The sequence below is a fragment of the Hyaena hyaena genome, unplaced genomic scaffold (genome assembly GCF_003009895.1).
Source record: "Hyaena hyaena isolate Hyena2069 unplaced genomic scaffold, ASM300989v1 scaffold_84, whole genome shotgun sequence".
In the NCBI taxonomy this organism is placed as follows: Eukaryota; Metazoa; Chordata; class Mammalia; order Carnivora; family Hyaenidae; genus Hyaena; species Hyaena hyaena.
Window position 1 is genome coordinate 2,797,687 of NW_024080716.1, and position 20,522 is coordinate 2,818,208.

Below are 20,522 nucleotides of genomic sequence, written 5' to 3' on the forward strand. Positions count from 1 at the left end.
CAATTTTACCAGCCAGGCCAAACATAATCAATGTCACAAGTATGAAAACTTCCTGAGAGAATAGAATCAGTATTTCCCAAAGTGTGATTCATTAGTTTTAACAGAAAAGCTAACATGTGCTTCATGCTTATGATTTGCTGGGCATATTTAAGCACTTTATATGAATTAGCTCACTTAATATTCATTATACTTCTAGAAGTTGCTTATTCAGACCAAACAACCCAGATTTATTATTATGCTCATTTGCCAGATGATGAAACTGATTCATAAATATATTAAATAAATTGCCCAAAGCTACGAAGGTATGCACAGGAGCTTGAAGTTGAACTGTGTCACAGGGCACCTGGCTGGCTCAGTCAGCAGAGCATGCAGTTCTTGATCGCAGGGTCATGAGTTCAAACCCTATACTGGATTACATAAACACATAAATAACTGTGTCTCAAAGACAAACTCTCTCCAAGTCTATAAAATGGGAAGAATTACTCCACAGAATGATACACTGCTCAACATATTGTTTATAATTTCCCAATATGAAAGAACAAATCCCATCCAAAAGTTTCAGAGCAAAGATTTAAGTTGAAATTTCTCTTGGGCCACATAGTGGTAACAACAAGAGAGGGCTAAGTCCATGAAGATACGTCAATTTAGGGGAAAACTGAAAAACAGAAACAAGTTATAATCTTGACTCTACAAGTCAAGGGACAGACATGTAAATACAGAATACAAGGTAAAAGAAAAAAACAACAATAAAAACACATGTGATTATAAACCATCTCTTTCAATGTGCTTAGATTCCAAAAATCCTATAGCCCTGTAGCTTATCAGAGAATGAGATCTAACACTATATATCAGTGCTTCCAGAATATTCAGAAATGGAACACAAATATACACCAAGAACTGGCCAATTAATTTCGTTCTATATAACTATGATTTCACTTATGTGAAATGGACAATTGGGAGTATTACCCACGGGGCTCAAGAAACAAAGAGGGCAGTGTGGATTCCATCTCTGATGGGAAAAACTTTTGGTGATCCCATATTCATTTGTGCATCATGCTAAGCTGCTGGCTGGAAAGAGCGTTCTCACACCCAGCCTGTCTCATGCTGTCATAGATCAGTGAGCACAGATGCCCAACGGGGCCAAAAGCTTCCATATATTAAAGAGAGGCAAATGCCTGAATTATAGTCATTTCAGCTTGGAAATACTACATATCAGAAAAGATAAAGATACAGGAGAATGGCATCATGAGAACCTTGGAATGGAAACTTTAATTAGAGTTTAAAGCTTTGTGGCTACAAAGAATGCTTCAAATCTGGACAGACAGCAGCTGTGATATGCTGGCAAGAACACTGGCTTTGGAGTGAGACAACTTCTACTGAGTCACCCTGCCATTCCCTCAGCGTCTGACTGGACAGACAAGGGGATCTGGGCTTTCTCACAGGGCTCCCATGAAGAAGTGAAGACATGTGTGTGAATGTACTTCACCAATTTCCAGGAGTGATGCAAACAGGAAAGGCGATTCTCTTCATTTCCCTGGTAGTCGTCACCACTCAAAAGCAATGACAACCACGTCAGGAAGCTAAGTGCTGTGACCTACCTATCATGCATGTCCCGACTCTGTCACTGATAGGCTGCATGACTTCAAGGAAGGAATTGCTCTGATAATGGTACTGGTTTCTCACATACAGTTCAAGAAAAAAAGCCAATAAGGGAATGACTCATAAAACAAACAAGCTATTGATGAAAAAACAAAAGCAAACAAAAATCCCTAAGAAGGCACAGCACTGATATAACGTCAGCTCTAGGATCATGACAGTTATGACTTGATAATTAATGACACACACACCCCCAACAAACACACACACACACACACGCACGCACACACTATACAATGGGGCCAACAAGACCACCCTCACAAGCTCACATTGTTTCATCTCTTCCTGCCTCATGTATCACATCTAGAAGCCTTACTTGAAGGCCCAATTTTTATTGCTGCTAGATCTCCCACAAATTGCCAGATAATCTTTGGGAGCTGATGTTATCATAGGAATTCAAAATAAGAAGCTGCAAATATTCTAACCATTGGCCTTATCAAACAATTCCTGCTCCAAGTATTGTTTTAAGCAAAAGCTTCCATTCCCCACTCCCCACTCCCCAGGGGTAAAGGCATGCATGGGTCTGGAATGTATTAAAGGAAGTTAGAGGTCTTAAAAATCACAAGGACAAAAAGAAATCTCTATGTATGTTCTCTCAAGTCCACACTATCCATATTTGATTTAGGTAAGCTTGAAAGCATTTGGAAAAATGTTTTTAGGTCATAATATTGAGCTTTATGACCAGTATGATAGTGCCATTGGCCAATAAAAATGAACAATTCAATTTGGTAAAAAAAAAATTATTCATATAGCAATAGCAATTTTATAAGGTAAAACATTTTTATAAACTGTATACATTCTTTTATGAATAAACAATGACTTTGCTGGTACATTTGCATAAAACTTGAACATTTTCAAAATACTTTCCTCAATCATAACAGTAAATCTGTTCCACAAATAGAATATTAGTAGTATCTTCATTTCCCATTTTACCTAAAGGGAAATTGAGTTTCAAAGAAGTTCAAAGTCTTTCTCAAGGATCAGTCTATTGCTTTATAATCAGACTATGCCATTTAAGGTTTTAAATGACACTCTGATACGGTTAATCTCGTGCTAGTAATCACCTGAAAACATTAAATAAAAGTGAATCTTAATTATTAGCTTACAAAATTTCAGAGGGTACTGTAGAACTGTGTAGTAAATACAATGTATTTGTTTGTTTGTTTGTTTGTTTTCTAACACTGAAGTTAGAATTTAATTGAATGATAAAGTCAAAGTATTTCTTTAGGACTCACAAAGGCCTGTTTCCAGGATGACAGAGTGCCTGCCCATTTGACTTTCCTCTCTAATATATTCAGCATTTTATGTTATGAAATCCTACCATTTTAGTGACAAAACATCAAAATTTTTCATGTTGAGGGCAAGATGTTAAGATTTATTATGACCAAATCAAGAAGCAACCAACTCAATTGCTGAAAAGTTTCACAATTTAATAACAGTTAATGATTTATCGGAGGAAATACCTATGTTATTTTATTATTTTATTTTACTTTTTTTGGGAGGAGAGTGTGTGAGCACTGGAGACAGGCAGACGGAGAGAGAAAGAGAGAGAGAGAGAGAAGAGAGAATCTCAAGTAGGCTCCATGTTCATCATGGAGCCCAACGTGGGGCTCGATCCCACAGCCCTGGGATCATGACCTGAGCTTAAACCAAGAGTCAGATACTTAACTGACTGAACTACCCAGATGTGCCACCTCATTTTGTAAATGAAGAAACTGAGACCAAGATAATGGAAGTACATCATCCTATAGCCACACAGAGTTAGTGGCATATTATAATGAGAGCCACAGTATTCTAACACCTCCCTCTACAACTGTTTCCAAAGTATCACACTCAACTTCATGTTATTAATCTTTCTTTTTCATGTTATTAATATTAAATTGGCTTATAAAGTTGGATCAAATACAAAGAATCAAAGAGTGATATCAGCTATGTGTCAATGTCAAAGTGTCACATGTAATAATCTGTAGAATGAGGGAGGTATTAATTTTGGTAACGTAATATTTATTCTAGGACAATGGGAAAGAGAAAAGAGAATCATCATTTAGAAGCATTTTTTTTTCTTATTTTAAGTCCTATGTAAACTGGCTTCCCATGAAAAACATAGTAGACAAATATTTATTATGTGTCCTATTGGGAAGATGGACCAGGATGACCAAACATGTATGTATTTATAAAGAGTTAAATCATGGTGTTCCAGAGGGTTCTCCTCTATGGACCTATAATCAAGTGAAAGGGTTGGGTAGTAGCAACTCAACAAAAGTTCTGGGACAGTTTTATAAGCAGGACTTTTTAAAGCAGGAGTAGAAGAGAAAACCATTAACAATGAACAGTGGCAAAGTCCAATTGATTTACATAGGTTTGATTTAGTGTTGGTGAGAGAAGCTTGACTAAAGACTTCTGTCACAGATCAGAAAGACTTCTGTAGTTTCTTGCAATAAAGACTTTTTATAGCTTCTTGCAGTAAAGCATTGGTAACAGCTTTGCCAGAATTTTGAAATTAGGTCCACTCCAAATTGTATTTATCATCATCATCATAATTTAAAAAAGATCATTTAAAGAGTCTTCATGGAGACTTCTAGTCCTGAACAAGATAGAATTAACTCATTTCTCCCTAGACCTCCCCTGAAGAACACCTAAAAACCCTGGACATCCTACAACAGACAAAGACAGGAAGACCGAAAGTGGCATGAAGGAGGTATATGGCTAGGTGGACTTGAATATCATAGTGAATGTTCTGGATTTCCTTTTTGTCTCCCAAATATCTTAGATTGGACTTTGGAGTAGCCTACAACATGGCAATGCCAATGGGGTGGACAAAAAAAACAAGACCCCCCAAAAGCCTGTTCTAATTAAAAGACCCAAAAAGTAAGGCATGACAGAATAAAAATGTTTGTGACAGTAAATGTCCTGCTCCAAGCAAACACAAGGGGAACAAACCATGGTCAGCTGGTTGAGCAGACAGCCCGGACTTGCACTCCCCACTTCCCCAGAAGTAGCAGCCATGACTCTTCCTCTCATCTAGAGAATCAGGGAGAAATTTCAGGGAGGAGAGAGGCAGATAAAGGGATTCTATAAATATTTAAGAATATTTAAAAGTTGTTATTAAGTTCTGGGCAGACCCCCCTAACCAACCAGGAATAATACTGGCAAAGGTTTAAGAACTGAAACTACAGTGTGGAATCCAACCAGGTTTTCACACAGGTCTCTGGATAGCACACAGGTGAAGCAAATGAGAATAGCAATGCAGGGGCTTTGGGGGTTGAGCTTCCGACTTGGGCTCAGGTCATGATCTCCTGGGTTCCTGAGTTGGGCCAAACATTGGGCTTGCTGCTGTCAGCGCCCACTTCAGATCCTTTCTCCCTTCCCTGCTTGTGGTCTCTCTCAAAAATAAATAAACATTAAGAAAACAAATGACAGTGCAAAGACTGTGTAAATGAAATTGGGTTTTCTGAGTATACCGTGATGCACTTGCTAAGAGAGGTGAACCCACCTTCTGTTTTTAAGCATGGATATTTTGGTCCCTTGTTATACATGCAACTTAAAACTTTCAGTGGAGCTCTGTAACTGCAGATCAATCCTTTTCAGATGTTACCTCAGAGACACTTGAGCCAGAAATCAAAGGACTGATACGGATTATACATGTGGATATTGTTACTGCTAAATATTCCATGAGGGTGTGTTCCCGTGGGGGTTTTAAGGCGTGGTACTGTGTTTTTTGGTTTGGGTTTTTTTTTCCTCTCTCCTTCCTTTTTCACATTATCTAAACTATTTATAGAGAATGTGCTGGTGACCCTGGTCTAAGATTACTTTACCTAGAATTAAGAAGCAGGCCAGAGAGAGACCTTTAGGACTTTTCTAATAAAAAAGTACTTAATGACGCTCCATCTGTGGGTACAAGACAAATTTCATTTCATGAGATCATGGGGTCTTATTAACTCTGGATTGGAAAAAAAGTGTTAAATCTTACCTATCTCAGTATCACTTTCATGCTTCAAACTTAAATGCAGCCTCCCTGTGAAGCATTGTCAGACTCATTTTTCAAACACCTTCTTCCGGGGCTCCCAATTATATTTGAATAGTTCTTAGTGTTAGGAAAAGTCTTCTGTGTTTGAGACTAGATCTTGTTCTTTGTAACTTCTGTCACTTGGTCCCAGTTCTTCAGCTCCTCCGTGCCATAAAGATCAAGAATATTAATTGTCTCAGTTAATGATCTTTTTAAAACCTTGTGTCTTTAGTTTCTTCATCCCTATTTCTACTTTTATAAAACGTAGTTTTGAGTCTTCCGTCTATCTCTTTATCCTCCTTGAACATGCCCAAGTTTATCTAATACCTTTTAAAGTACCACCAAATTAATACTAGTACAACCTTCTTTCAAGTTCTACTTTGCAGTGATTGACTAACCAAAGATGAGGACCAGCCTCAGACACACTGGAAGTACTTCCTTTCTTGTGGCCTTTCAAATGCCTTTTATCTCATTCTACTTTTTACTTCATTATAATCTCATCACTTTTTTCTCATCCACAGGGAGATGGTTGGATCACTATACCAGTCCACTAACATATTTTAGAAACTCTAGCTGGCAGAGATAAATGGGCTCTTATAAGCCATCTGGTCCAGGACAACTCAAGGCCTAGAGAGAAACATTAGTGATAAAACCAGAAACAGAGCCTAAACTGTTTGATCCTAGACTAATTACCCTCTACATGGTTATCTGAGCTACTCACCCACTTACCTGACTGTTATGTAAGAAGCAGTCGATGTCACTGGTGTCTATGATAAAGAGATGTATTTTGATTCCCAAACCTAGGCTATACCCCAGGGATACTCAAGATCAGGGTGGGGAAGAGGCATAAAGGGGCTTAAAATTCCCAAGATGTGTTGGTTTGTGGGAAGAGATTTTATCTACTAATAGGAAACAGAGAAGGCTTGGAATGTGTTTGAACAGAGTCCATTTTTTGGAAAATACAAAGAAGAGGCCACAATCTCAAGGAAATTGTGAAATCAGAGGGTCAGAAAATACAGTGGGGAAGAGAGCAAAAGGACTTTTTGCAACACAGTCCCAAGTGCCCAGTAAGAAGATGATTTTTGTTTTAGCCCAATGGTGAAAGGAGGTTGGTAAGTCTGTGCTCCATTGTATAGAGAATTGAACTTGAAGTCAGTAGCTCAAATTGAGCATGTCAGGTTCAGGTTTTTTGTGTCTCTAAGTTTTCTGAACCTTCTGCACATGTAATTATCTTCTCTGTTGATCATGATATGTTGGCTTAACTTTTATTTGTCTTTCACCTTCCCTCACACAAGTTTGCCCTCTGCCCAGACACTCAAAGGCAAAGAGTAAGTATTCTTTTCTTCCTCGCTTTCTCTCTTGCTCGCTCTCTCTCTCTCTCTCTCTCTCTTTTTGGAAGAGAGAGAGCATGAGTAGGGGAGAGCGAGCAAGAGAGAGAGAATGAGAATCTTAACCAGCCTCTAAACTCAGCACAGAGCCCAATGCAGGGCTCAACTCTACAAGTCTGGGGTCACAACTAAGCCAAAATCACAAGTCAGGCATTCAATCAACTAAGCCACCCAGGTGCCCCAAATAAGTACTTTTCTGTCAGTGCCAACCTAGGTGAGCCCACAAACTGTTCTTTAATAACTTCTCACAAGAACCCAGTAGATTAGGTATGACTACACCCATTTTCCAGGAAGAAACTCAGGTTCAGGGGTGCCTGGATGGTTTAGTTGGTTGAGCGACCAACACTCGATCTCGGCTCAGGTCATGATCTCAATGGGATTTTTGTGGTGCTTCGAAGATGATAGCCAAGAAAGAATTCCTGAAGACGTCTTTGGTGCAAAACGGTGATTTTATTAAAGCACAGGGACAGGACAAGAGCTGTACTCGGGTTTGTGAAGAGTGACTGGCTATATACTATGGAGTCAGGGGGAGGTTAAGTCAAGAAGGAATTTCTTAAAGGGGTTTATATGCTAAAGAAGACTCACAGATCACTGGAGGTATAGCTATTGCCAAAATAAGGTTGTTTTCCACTCTAGCAAAGCTCATCCTTAAGATAGTAGGGAGTTCCTGGAGAATAAGCTATTGATAAGAATGCCCTTTTCTTGTAATATTACTAAGATATTTGTAAACTGATGGAGACTCTATCAGTTTAACCATTTGTTTTCTGTCCTTTCCTTTGTTCTCGGGCAGCCAGGAGTGCCTGAGGAATGTCACACATAATCCCACTTTCAGGGTGGCAGTGGGGAGGGTTGTGCTAGTTTGTGCTTGGCCCTCAACTTGCCTTCTGGTCCCTCATCAATCTCACAGTTTGTGAGTTCGAGTCCTGCATCAGTGCAGAGCCTGCTTGGGACTCTCTCTCTTTCTCTTTGCCTCTCTCCACCTTGCTGTCTCCTTCTCTTCAAAATAATAATAAAAAAAAAAAACTTAAAAAAAATAACAAAACTCAGGTTCATATAGGTGAGCTTTCAGAAGGTCCTACAATAATTAAAAGGCAGGACTTTTTGAATACAGGTCTGTTTGATGCCAAAACTCAAGCCATGAGAAGTCATTGAGAACTCAGGCTTTTTCATCAGAAAAACCTGTGTTCAGATTCTGTCTCTGTTATGTCATATTAGCTGAATGGTCTCAGACATATTATTTAAACTTCTAACCCTCAGTGTCCCTGGAGCAAAACAATAATTAAATTATACAGTTGACCAATGATCAACATATGTTTGAACTGCATGAGACCACTTTACACACTGATTTTTTTTCCCAGGAAATACAGCACAGACTGTAAAGATATTTTCTCTTCCTTATAATTTTCTTAATAACATTTTCTTTCCTCTAGCATCCTTTACGTAAGAATACAATAGATGATACATGTAAACATACAAAATATGTGTTAATGAACTGTTTATGCTATCAGTAACACTTCAGGTCAAGTGTAAATTATTAATGGTTAACTTGCTGGGGGATCAAACGTTGTAAGTGGAGTTTCAACTGTGTGGCAGTTTGTACTCTTATTCCCCATGTTGTTCAAGGGTCAGTTGTACTAAGATCTGTATCTTAGGGTTATTATGAGAATTTGATGGGAAAATTTTTTAAAGCTTTTAGCACAATACCTGAAACATAGTAAAGAAATAATATCTTATTACTAAGAATTATAAAATATACTGCTTCAAAGCTCAATCCCAATGTGTGATTTCTGTGGGTTTTTTCAAAGGTAATTTTGTTATCTTTTCATTGAGAAGGACATGGGGTCATAGACTTGGTGAGTAACTTGGCACTCTGTAAAAGGAAAGGCTTAGGTACCCCTAGGATTTCAAAGAAACCTGAAATGGCAAAATGGCTTTTCCCTTAACAAACTGAAAAAGTCACTCTATCCACACTTCTCTTGGACTCAGCTTTGAGGCAGCATATTTCATAACTATAATTATAAGTAAAATTTCCTAAAAGGTAGCATTTCATATGTTACCATATATTGATTTTTTAAGCCTCAAACATACGACGGATCAAATGTACTCTTAAAACAACCTGTACTCTTGATTAAATTATCCTGCTTTCCCACCATCTCTGCTTCCAAATAGTCCTGTTTTCCTATCTCGAAGTTTATAATTACTAGCATTTTCTAAATGGCATTTCTCATATACCACAAATCTTTAAGACATATCTTTTTTCCATATCTAATTCCATCATGTGGATACAGAACATCCCTGAACAGCCTCCACATAATCTCATAGGAGTACTATTTCTCAGCTGATGGATTAACATTATAACTGTATACACACTAGTTTCCTTCAACGAACCTAGCTGAAGGCAGAGGAAATGCTTTATTCATCTTCACATCCCCAAACAGAGAATGTTACACCTAAATGTGCTCAGAAAACTCTTTAATTGCTGATTGGGAAAGAGGTGTGGTTTAATATAAATTAAGAGTGAACATTTTTATTAGGAACCTCTTTTTGGTTCGGTTCCCTGTGGCATTTATTTAATTACTAGAGAGGGATCATATCATTTGGTGAATATTCAGTGCTGTGCATGTAGAATCTTCCCCCAAAAGGATTCCTTCCTTCTCTGTCTCGCTGAGGAAACGGAATGGCTTTGTTACCCCGGGCTTTCTCAAAGCAGAACCATCTCTACTGAGAATTGAGCCTGTTGCCTTGGAGGGCAGTTTTATGACAGACATGGATGCTGGAGTGGGACACCCACGTGTTGCTTCATGAAGCTTCCTTTTACACATGGGACCTTGCCTGGACTTTGATTTCACTGCTCTCGCTTTCCTTGTTTCTATCATCTCTCCATCTTTCTCCCTCTATTTCTGTATCTCCCTCGGTAGGGTCAGAATATCTGTGTCCTCTTGATATTCATATGCTGAAACCTAGTCCCCAAGGCAGTAGCATTAGGAGATGGGCATCTGGGAGGTGATTAGGTTGTGAAGGCAGAGCCCTCATGTATGGGATTGGTGACCTTATAAAAGAGGCCCTAGGAAGCTTCCTGGCCCCTTCTGCCATGTGAGGTGACAGCAAAGCAGGACTCTCACCAGACACCGAAATCTACAGGTGCCATGATCTTGGCCTCACAGCCTCCAGAACTGGGAGAGACAAATGTTTGCTGTTTATAAGCCGCCCAGCCTGTGGGTTCTGTGATAGCAGCCCAAATAGACTGATACCCTCTGACTCTCTGTCTCTCTCTCCTCTCTCTGTCATTTTTTTCTTTTCTCTGAGGCCCTCTTATTTATACTCCCCACTTTTCAGACATCTGTAAGTTGGTGTTTAGGGTTTGAGTCAAGCTGTTTTTTAAGATTACATATGACACAGAGCTAAGCCCAAGAAAAGTAAGAGTTGCAGTGGGTTACTTTTAAATGACTCAGTTTGGATACACTTCAAACTGAAAGAGATGTAAGTTGGTTCTGAAGTCTGAAGTTTAGAACTAAAGAGTGTTAGTTGGTATTGCTAAAGTAACCTGTCCTATCACATTCAGCTGACAAGTATAAGTAGAGAGAAGCCAGATCCTCACGGCTTTCCTACAAGCTAAATTAGCGCACCCACAGAGGAGGCCCAGCTATCTAGCACATGAGCCCAGGGATCTGCATCTCAGAGAAAGCAGCTCTACTTCCAATGGGTTTCCCCTCATAAAAGGGGTCAGATTACAGCCAAACATTTTCATAAATATCATGATTCATCAGTAAGCACATTGCTATCTAGCATATATTGTCAAAAACTTGAGGGGCGCCTGGGTGGCTCAGTAGGTTAAGCGTCTGACTTCGGCTCAGGTCATGATCTCACAGTTCCAGCCCTGTGTCGGACTCTGTGCTGACAGCTAGCTCAGAGCCGGAAGCCTGCTTCAGATTCTATGTCTCCTTCTCTTTCTGACCCTCCCCTGCTCATGCTGTCTCTCTCTTTCTCTCCCAGAAATAAAACAGTAAAAAAAAAATTTTTTTTTAAACTTGAGTTATACTTATCTAAACATGATGTCCAGTTATCTTAAATATGCCTTAATATTTAAATCAGTGATTCTCATGTGCGGTGATTTTGACCTCAAAAAACATTTTGCAATGTACGAGATGTTTTTGGTTGTCACAGCTTGGAGGGGGATTGAAGCTGTGACTACAACTATAAAATAGGTAAAGACCAGGGATGCTCCTAACCATCCTAAAATCCACAGGACAGCCCAATACAGCGGAGAATAATTCATCCCAAAATATCAATAAGCGAAGGTTCAGAAACTCCAGCACAAGGTTTACTGACCTGAAAACATGTAGACTTCACCGTATAATTGAGTCCTCGGTAATCCCATGGAAACAATGAGTGACTATGAAAGTCTCTGTCCCTAGTGACTTTTCTAAATGCCATGTTCTAGAATCAAATACTGAATGTTGATCCTGGATTCAATCTAAAAAATATTTTTAAGAAACAGCTCTTGTTTCAGTGGGGAAATGATTAGTATGGTCTTCTAGATTAGTCTTTGATACTGTAATTTGAGGTCATTCTTTTAAAAAACAGCCAAATCTGGTTTTAAGGTAATTCACTGTGTCTGGGGTCCTAATTATGTGTTGATGTCTTCGTGCAAGCCTCCTGATCTTGGCAGAGTAAAAACTAAAAATTTAGCAGTCAAGCAGGAAAAATAAATCAAAACTGGCTCATTTAACGTTTCTGTGATTGAAGGTTTGTTAACAGTTTCTCTGTTTTGCTTTGGATTTATTTATTTAATTTTCTCTCTAGCTTTTCTCCAGTCCCTTCCTGAGTTCCAGGATAATTACACTGCAGTCCTAAGGAGTATCCCATTACTTGTACAAAAACTGAATCCACTATTTGCAGATAATGAATTCCAGTAGGATCATTCCAATACCCCTGAACTTCTGGAAAATCTGACATCTTGGATCTCCCTCTCTCTGGCTCTACTCTTTCGCTTCTCTTCCAAAGAAGATTCTTCGCCTCATTCATTTTCATCAGGTTTACTGGGGAACAACAGTAACCCAGGTTCCTATTCCTGAGTTCTTCCCAGAAGTGGGCAGAATGGTAGCTCAGGGAATAGCATTGCATTAGGTGGCTTTTATTTGCAGCGTTTACTCCATGTAGCAAATAATGTGTTTCATTTTAATTGGGTTGAGTTTGTGTTTTCAGTGTGAGTCTTATAAACAAAGTGATCATATGCTATGTCACAGAGGTGGGACTTAGGGTTTTTGGATTCTAATCCTGGACTTTCCATTAAATTTCTGGATGAGTCTGGACAACCTGATTCTCCTTCAGGCTTTATTTTCCCATCTGTGAAATGAGATGGTTGGAACACTGATGTCCCATGCATGTGGCAGTTAGCAGTTGCAGAAAGATGGGGAGTTGGGAGGGGGGAGGTGGGAGGCATTCCCAACATATGCCCAAGTCTTGCCCAAGGCATATGGGGAAAAGGGACATTTAAAACATCTCATAGAACTAGATACCTATGTCTATGTATCACATTAAACAAGAGGCTCTTAGGGCCTTCATTTCATTAGAGCCAGAAACCTGACATTGCTTCTATCACTACCTGCTTTTCTCTTTCCTGTATCTACCCCCTCAACCCCCGCCTTTTCAGATGTAATTGCACTGTGTGGATCACCATCGGGACAAGGAATCAGGGAGGAGAGGAAGAAAGAGAGGAGTGAGTGCAGAAAGCAAAGTAAAGCAGAAAGGGGTGTGGTCAAGGGCGACCAGCTTCTTCGGACAGTAGTCTTGCAACCGTCTTCAGTCCTGAAAACCAAAAATCTTACGCTCAGCACTAAAGCATACCAGATCCTTCTCTAACACTGCGTTTGGGCCATTTGGCAAATGAGGGTAGGCCTCATGGAAATTACATAGCTAGGAAGTCAGATGGCAGGAAAGCAGGAATGGATAAAAGGACAGAACAAGAATTATAGGAGAAAAGCTGAATGGAAAAAAAGACAGGAGAAATTATTTTTCCTAATGAGAAATGCAAAGTTTTCCACCAGACAGCTCTGACTCTTGGCTGAATGGCTTATGCATCATGTGAATGAAAATGCAGGGTGGGCAGGGCCGTCCAGGAAGCTCTGACTTGTGTCTGCTCTGTCTCTGAAGGCAACAGGTCCCTAGCAGGACTCGGTCGCACCGCTGATTCACCAGACGGTCCGAAGGTAGCCATGGCCACTGCAGAGAGTCCGGGAAGCGCACTAGCCAGGAAGTAGAACACCTGCATTCTGAACTCGGCTTCATCTAGTGACCCCCCCTTGACTTACAGAAACTCTGATACCACTTGTCACCCTTGCTGGACTACATTTCTTGCGCAAAATACTTATCTCTCTCTCTCTCTCCCAGCTCTAAGATCTGTGTGTGATTCTAAGAAATATCATTTACTCAATTCCTTGGCAATACAAACAAAACAAAACAACATTATTATAGTGAATCCCAGGACTTTTCCTTGTAGGTGAACGCAGCCACCTGTCAGAATGTATCAAGCTCCACTCATGAAGCAAGCTGACATTTTATTAAACATCACCAAAGGAATTCCACACAGCGATCCCTCTGGAAATCATCAATGAGCAAATGATATTAGCGACAGAATACATTTATTTGATTCACAGACATGGGATCTGTGAAGAGAGACTAGCAGTGTATTGCTTTCCTTCATTCCTGTAAAGGAATCCCTGATTCACCAGACTAGGGAAGGAGAAAACTTGTAAGCAGTTCATCAAGCTGAATTTTAAAGCCTCTGTGGCACTTACTATTCATAATCACAGTGGGTGACTAATAAAGAGCTGAGCTCCATTTGGGAGGCTCCAAATGGACAAGCCCCCAAGGAACACAACCGAGATTCTGATTCCTTGGCTCACAGGACCGAAAAGCTCCTAGACAAAGAAGCTCCCAGGTTTCCTTCCCAAGGAGTGGTTCAGAAAAATGGTACTAGTAGATTTTGATGATGCAAGCACAGAAAAGGCTCAGTTGTAAGCAAAACAAAAGATAATAATAATAAGCCATATCCCTGGGGAAATAATCACTAGGGCAATTTCAGAACAGCTATTTCAAGAAGGCATAAAGTTACCTTCCTATTTGAAATAATTTGGGGACAAAATGTACAGTCCACAGATAGGCAAAAAAAAAAAAAAAAAAAAAAAGATGTGAAAATGCGATATCAAAAAGGCTTTTTTTTTTCTGCAGTCACAGTTCAGAATTAACTAGCAGTTGTTTGTTTTGTTTTGTGAAGGCATTCATCTAGAAAGAAAAACAAGTTGACAGAGCAGATTAAGAGTGAGAAAGTTCCTTGGGCTTAGTTTTTTTTTTCCTTTTCTAGAAACCCCTGATAAAATAGATTATGGTCAAGAAAAAGGAAGTTTAGGGAGATGACTCCAGGAGGGAGATAGGATTGCCTAACTTAATTGCTATTTCCGATCCACCCCCCACCCCACCCCCACCCCCTGCTTTAATCCTGAGAAGAAAAACAAAGGTCAAATGGCCCAAAGCACAAACTCAGAAACAAAACAGAAGGGGCAATCTTTTTTTTTTTTTTTTTTTAAGCAAAATAAATAAATAAGCAGCACTGGTCTTTTGCTTTTTTGTTTGTTTTGTTTTGTTTTTTATTAAATGGCTGGGAACAGTAGGAGAAAAACAGTATTTCTGATTATAAAGCATAGAGATAAGAGGGAAGGTATCTCTCTTACCTTTGTTTAAATTCAACAAATATACATAAAGCAGCCACAATGTGTCAAGGATTTTCAGAAGCATAGCTTTTAAGTAATACTTAAATTAGAAGAAAAAAAAAAAAAGATGGAGGGGAAAGGAACTGAGATTTGCAACACTAGCCAGAACTTACAAGCAGAAAAGAGTGAGATGTCAAGGAATCTGCAGTCGTTCTGTTGAGTTTCAGCCGCAACTGACCAGACAAGAAACCAAATAACTAGTGTCACAATACCAACAATCATACGCTGAGGGTTTATTGCTACTGCCTTCTATTTTGGGTATTTGAGGGGAATATAGAGGCTGAGGACCCAACACAGACCTACTGTACGTGAATCTCTAATTTTAAATCATATTTTAATGTCTGCATGGTTAATAATCATCCATCTAATAATCATCCAGATCTAGAAACTCCCACTGCAGGAGTTGCAAAAATGACTAAGACAGTCCTTGATGTCAAGGAACTCATATAAGTGATAGGCAAATAAAGGAATTTCTCAGAAAACAAAGCTAAAAATGAAACATGCTATGAAAGGAAGAAACTCTTTGCTGCGGACATTCAAAGGAAAGAGAAACTGTGTTCTCTTGCGAGCTCCAGACAGAGGGAAGGGCCTCAGAGAAAGAGGTATGTTTGTATTAGGATAGTTACCATTTGTACGTGTACAGAAGGAGAAGGAAAAATCTACTATTAAACTAATAAGAAGAAGAAATATGTTTATTTCTTCTATGCTTACATGTTTATTCTTATTATGTTATACCTCCAGTGTTTATTGACAAATAGACTCTGTCTATTCAGGCCCTACTGAGAAACAGGACACTTTACATACTCTTAGACATAGCCTACACCAATCAGAAAAGTCCTATTATGTCCCCATGTTGCAAATGGGAAAAGCAAAGCTCAGAAAGTTTAGGTAATTTGCTCACAGTCACACAGCCAAAGCCTGAGGAGCTAAAAGTTCAATGCCAGATCTATCCCGTTCTAGAACCTATCTGCCTCCTAGAAAATAAACAAAGCCCAGATGTGCAAAAGTATCAAATGCATAAAACTAAGCATCCATTGCTCCCTCTAGCTGGAAGGAGGCAGAGAGGGGAAGACAGGGCCAGCCAGGACAGTTGGGGGTAGGGGGGCGCCAGGCTGTGGATGCTGGATTCAACTATGTGGGCTTTATAAGGCAGCAAAGGGAAACCACTGAAGGTTTCTGAGCAGAGAATACTATAACAAAAGTTCTATGTTAGCCTTTGGGCTGTGACTCATGAGTTACAGCTTACAATCTGAAATGATAAAAATCAAAGTTTGAAGAGTCTCACCGTGCGTTTGAACAAAAAGGTGTGGCTAGACACCAAGTGGAACTACTGCCTTATAGCTGTCCAGACAAATTCCCGCCATGCCAGTTCTTAAGGAACGTTCTACAGAGCAGAGCAGAGCTTAAGATAAACGCAGTGACTATTATACCACAGGAGCACAGGACATGGACCCGCTCATCCCTGGAGCTGTCCAAATCTGGTAGAAGGATAGCCCTGGGGACTGCAGGGTGCCGGCGGACCTGAGGAGACCCCAGGGGGCAGCGGGCACAGCACAGGCATGGGCATCAGTGACTGGCAAAGCCCAGACTCCCGGCTATCAGTCCTGAGCTCATTTCATCAAATACTATTGCCTTTGCCATTAAATATGTCACACTCAGGTGAGCCCCTTTCCCTCTCTGGCTCTGCCTTTCCTCAGCTGTGAAATGAGGACTTGGACTGGATGGGACTCAGATTTCGCAACTGTCAACCCATCTTGCTCTCCGACACACCTCATCTCTAGGAGGCCCACTAGTTCTGACCACATGACAGGCTTCATAGTTCTCCAATTCTGGCTGAGAACTCGCCACTGAATTCAATCTGGCCCAAGACTATCCTTTTCAAGAGCAGCCTGGTTCACTGAAGTCAGAAGTAGTTTAACGACATAAGGGGCCATGCTCATTTCCAGGCACATGCAGGGAACTCCTCATTCTATCATCAGGGAGTAAACACTTCTGGATCCACACTTGTCAGAGCCCGAGCCGACTTTGTTATTATTTGAGAGTTTTGTTTGACTCTCAAAGGATGGCATCTGCACGCATGGGTGCGTGTGTGCATGCGTGTGTTTATGATTAAAATTCCCAGGAAGCTAAGCAGAGACTGAACTTGTGGTGTTCTTGGGAGAGGGGAGGGAGGGACCGGATTACACCTTATTACACATCCACAGACACTCCTACAAAGCTCCAGCCATCACAAATGAATTTCCAAAGACACACAAATATCTCCTCAAGAGATTAGCAATTATGTAGATCCAAGAAACGTTGCTTATTAGAGTAGAGGTGAACAGGGAGAAGGTATGTGTTCCAGTCTGACAATCGTGGCTGGTAAGACAGAAATGAGCACACGGGTTCACATTTTGGAGAGAACTTCTTAAGCTTCATTGGTTCATCAGATCACACCCAGCAGTTCACCCACAGAGATGCCCAGGAGTCACTAATTCCTATCATCGATTCACTGCAAAACATGTGAGGCATGTCAAACCTATAGTGTCACTTTCTCTGACCCTCCAGCCAGGGGACTGAAGCGGAATGACTGATAAGCGTGTCACTGGCAGTGATGCAGGCTTCATTACAGAAACAAAGCAACCCACATTTCAAGAGTTACCTCATGGTTATTTATTTTTATAGGACTGGAGAGGAACATGCTCTCCTTCTCCACACACGAGAAAGGAAAATCTCCCCAAGATGTGTGACAAAGCTATCAGCAGCACTGCCAGACTCACATCTGAGATTCCTGGGAACACTGTGCTGTGAGGACCACACTGGACCACCCACGTTCAGTTCTGGGAACTGGCTGAGTTTATCTTCAGCTGTCAGGTACTTAAGGTCTCTTCCCTCTCTGCTATTGACTGATTTCTCTAAGACCACCAAAAACTATGCCATTCATCCAAAAGAAAGCAGATTTACACTTCATGCGTGCTTTAGCAAATTCGTCAGGAAGCCCAAGCAAGCAGAAGACAAATAAATCCTGGAGAGGATTCAGGCTTTATCCTTATTTCTCACCCAAGGTATTAGTCTAGTGAATTCCCACCCCCTTAGCCATCGCACTGGGAGTTAAGAGTTAGTCTCAGTTGTGATTTCCCCAGCCCCGCAAACAACTGCAAGTCTGCAGAGAGCCCTTCCCACAAGAAAGAGCACAGACCTTGCGGGATGGGATGGTGTTCACATGGATATACAGGGTGTGCTTTTTTGCCACCCTAGAAATTCAGCCTGGCTACTGGCTAACACTAAAGTCCAACCCACAAAGCTGCCACTTCAACAAGTGTAGAAGAGACGCTGACACACTGACATAAAAAGCCAGAGAGTGGGGCGTGTGGGAGCAAAGTATAAGTTCAGAGTAACAAGGATGGGGGTGGGGTTCCAGAAACAGACTAAATTCTCTCTGCTGAAGCATCCGGATAGATCTTCAAAATTACGGATGTGGATAAAATGCCCATATACACCGTACACTCCCGATACTAACTTCAGGCAGGTTGAATACACAAAAATAAACCCAAAGGAGAGTACTGGGCATCTGATGTCAAATAAGTCACTCCAGGGCTTTCCTCCAGAAATCAGAAGCCCGCTGTAAAAGGACAGTAAGTCAGCACTCGGGGCAGATACTTTCAGTGAGATTGCCTCGCACACATTCACCTCTTCCATACCTTCTCTTTAACTTTTGCTCTTTACTTGTTAGGCGCAGGGGGAAATAGGAGAAAACAGGTTGTTTCGGGGCAAGGCAACTTTTGACTGGGCTGTTTTGAGGATGTTTTCTTTTAAACTTCAGAGAGAAGGTGCAGCCTGGGTGTATAGGAGGGATGAGGGAGTGGAGACAGAAGAGGAAAGGGGGTGAGGTTAGACCAAGAAATGAGGCGAGAGAAGGCCTTATACTAGACCCAGCTCTGCCAAAGTCTCGGAAAGGGGTGCTGAGTGGGTATTTTAAACCTCATCTTATCAATGCTGTCTTCTTTGGGACAGACAAGGTGATGCCGGACGAGCTAATGGCTTGCGCCAGGTTCAGCTGGTGTTAGTTAGTTACACAGCCTGGGCCACAGGATACCTAGATGCGCAAACGGGGGACAGGCGGGTTCAAGGGGACCCAGGCTGAACGGGCCCGAAGGAGCAGAGGAGCGCGGGCAAAGGGGCAGGGGCCGTGGGGAGGGCTCGGGAGAGCGTCCCGGAGCCGCGGGGCGGGGGGCGTTAGGTGCGCGCCCCGGGTACCTTGATGTAGGCCCGCTGCAGGTAGTTGTAGGGCACCCTGCGCTGGAAGTCGCTGCGCACATCCTCGCTGACGCGGTGGCGGGACGCGGGGCCGCCGAGGCGCTGGGTCTGGCAGCTGCGGTGGCAGCGCGCGCGCTCCAGCAGCGCGCGGAAGAAGGGCAGCTCGGCCGCGGGGCCGGCGCCGGGGGGCGCGAGCGGGCGGCGCGCGGCGCAGTGGCGGGCGCAGCGCGCGCGGACCTCCCGCAGGCGCCGGTGGCTGCGCAGCGCCGCTTCCAAGTCGCGCGCCGCGCGCTCGTAGTCCTCGCTGTAGTAGGCGGCCACGCCGCTGGCGTAGAGCAGGTCGAAGGGCTGCAGGGGCCCGGGCTCGCGCGGCGGCTCGGGGCGCGGGCTGTCCGGGGGGCCGCCCCACAGCGGCGGCGGCGGCAGCAGCAGCAGCAGCAGCAGCGGCGGCGGCGGCGCCCAGATGCGCTCCCGCATCCTCCGGCGCGGAGAGGCGCGGGACGGCCACGCTCCCAGACGGCTCCGGCAGCTGGCGTCAGGGCCGCGTGTCCCCCGTCCGCCGGCCCCGCCGCGGTCCGGCTGCCGCGCGAGCCCCAGGTGACCGCCGGCGCTCCGCGGACTGAGAGGCGGAGGCCGGGTCGGCCGGCCGCTCTTAAAGGGACGCCCACAGCGCACACGCTCCTCCCGCTGCCCGAGCCTCCGCGAGCCGCTCGCCGGCGCCCCGCGCGCGCCCTGCAGGCCCCCGCCGCCGCCCCGTGCCAGCCGCGGAGCGGGCGCCGCTGGAGGCCCGGCCGGGACCGGGGCTCTCCCCGTGGGCTCCTTGTGCGTTGCAGAATGGATGGGAATGCTCCCGTTTGAGACTGGAAGAAACCCCGGCTTAGGCTCGGGCTCCAGTCCCCTTCTGGAATTTGAGCACGACCTCGCAGTTGGCAGGGGGGGTCTCAGGCTGGGAGCAAAGCGCCCGGGGGCCCGCTGGCCCAGGTGCAGAGGCTTGAGGGGAAAGGCAGTGAGTTCAAGTTCACAGACGTGTGAAAAGGCAAAGGAAGGACGTAGCCCTGGGCCTATGGAATCCGAGCTTCCTGCGCCCTCCCCTTGGGGAGGGACCCTCCCTCGCCTTCATATCCCGGTTAGGATGGGTGTGTGTCTGCCTTGGAGCAGGGGTGGGGGCACGGGGGGAGCCAAAGAGCCCACCTTTCTGTGCACAATACCACAGGACCTAGAGAACCATTGGAGAAGGCGAGGCTGTCCTTAACATTCTGCCCGTTAGTGTACCACCCGTTGACCTTGTGCAACCAAGCCTCAGTTTCCCCATCTTCTACAACAGGCAAGTGTCCCAACACACCAAATAGTTTTCAAATAGAATTTCTTATTATAAGAGTTGAACAAAGGAGGCAGTTTAAACTTCCAGTACCCCCAGGACTTAAGCCATGAGCATCCATCGAGGAATGAGAAAGCTGAAAGAAACGA

At 43.0% G+C, this 20,522-nt stretch overlaps 1 protein-coding gene across 1 annotated transcript in view; it reads right to left on the reverse strand.

The window, feature by feature from the left end:
• Positions 1-19,614, reverse strand: part of P3H2 (prolyl 3-hydroxylase 2) — a 155,723-nt gene extending 136,109 nt beyond the window's left edge. The window contains exon 1 of the mRNA XM_039234232.1: positions 19,056-19,614. Coding sequence (XP_039090163.1) covers positions 19,056-19,532 — 477 coding nt within the window. The 5' untranslated portion in view covers positions 19,533-19,614. The remainder of the gene's footprint in view (positions 1-19,055) is intronic.
• Between the last annotated feature and the right edge of the window lie 908 nt (positions 19,615-20,522).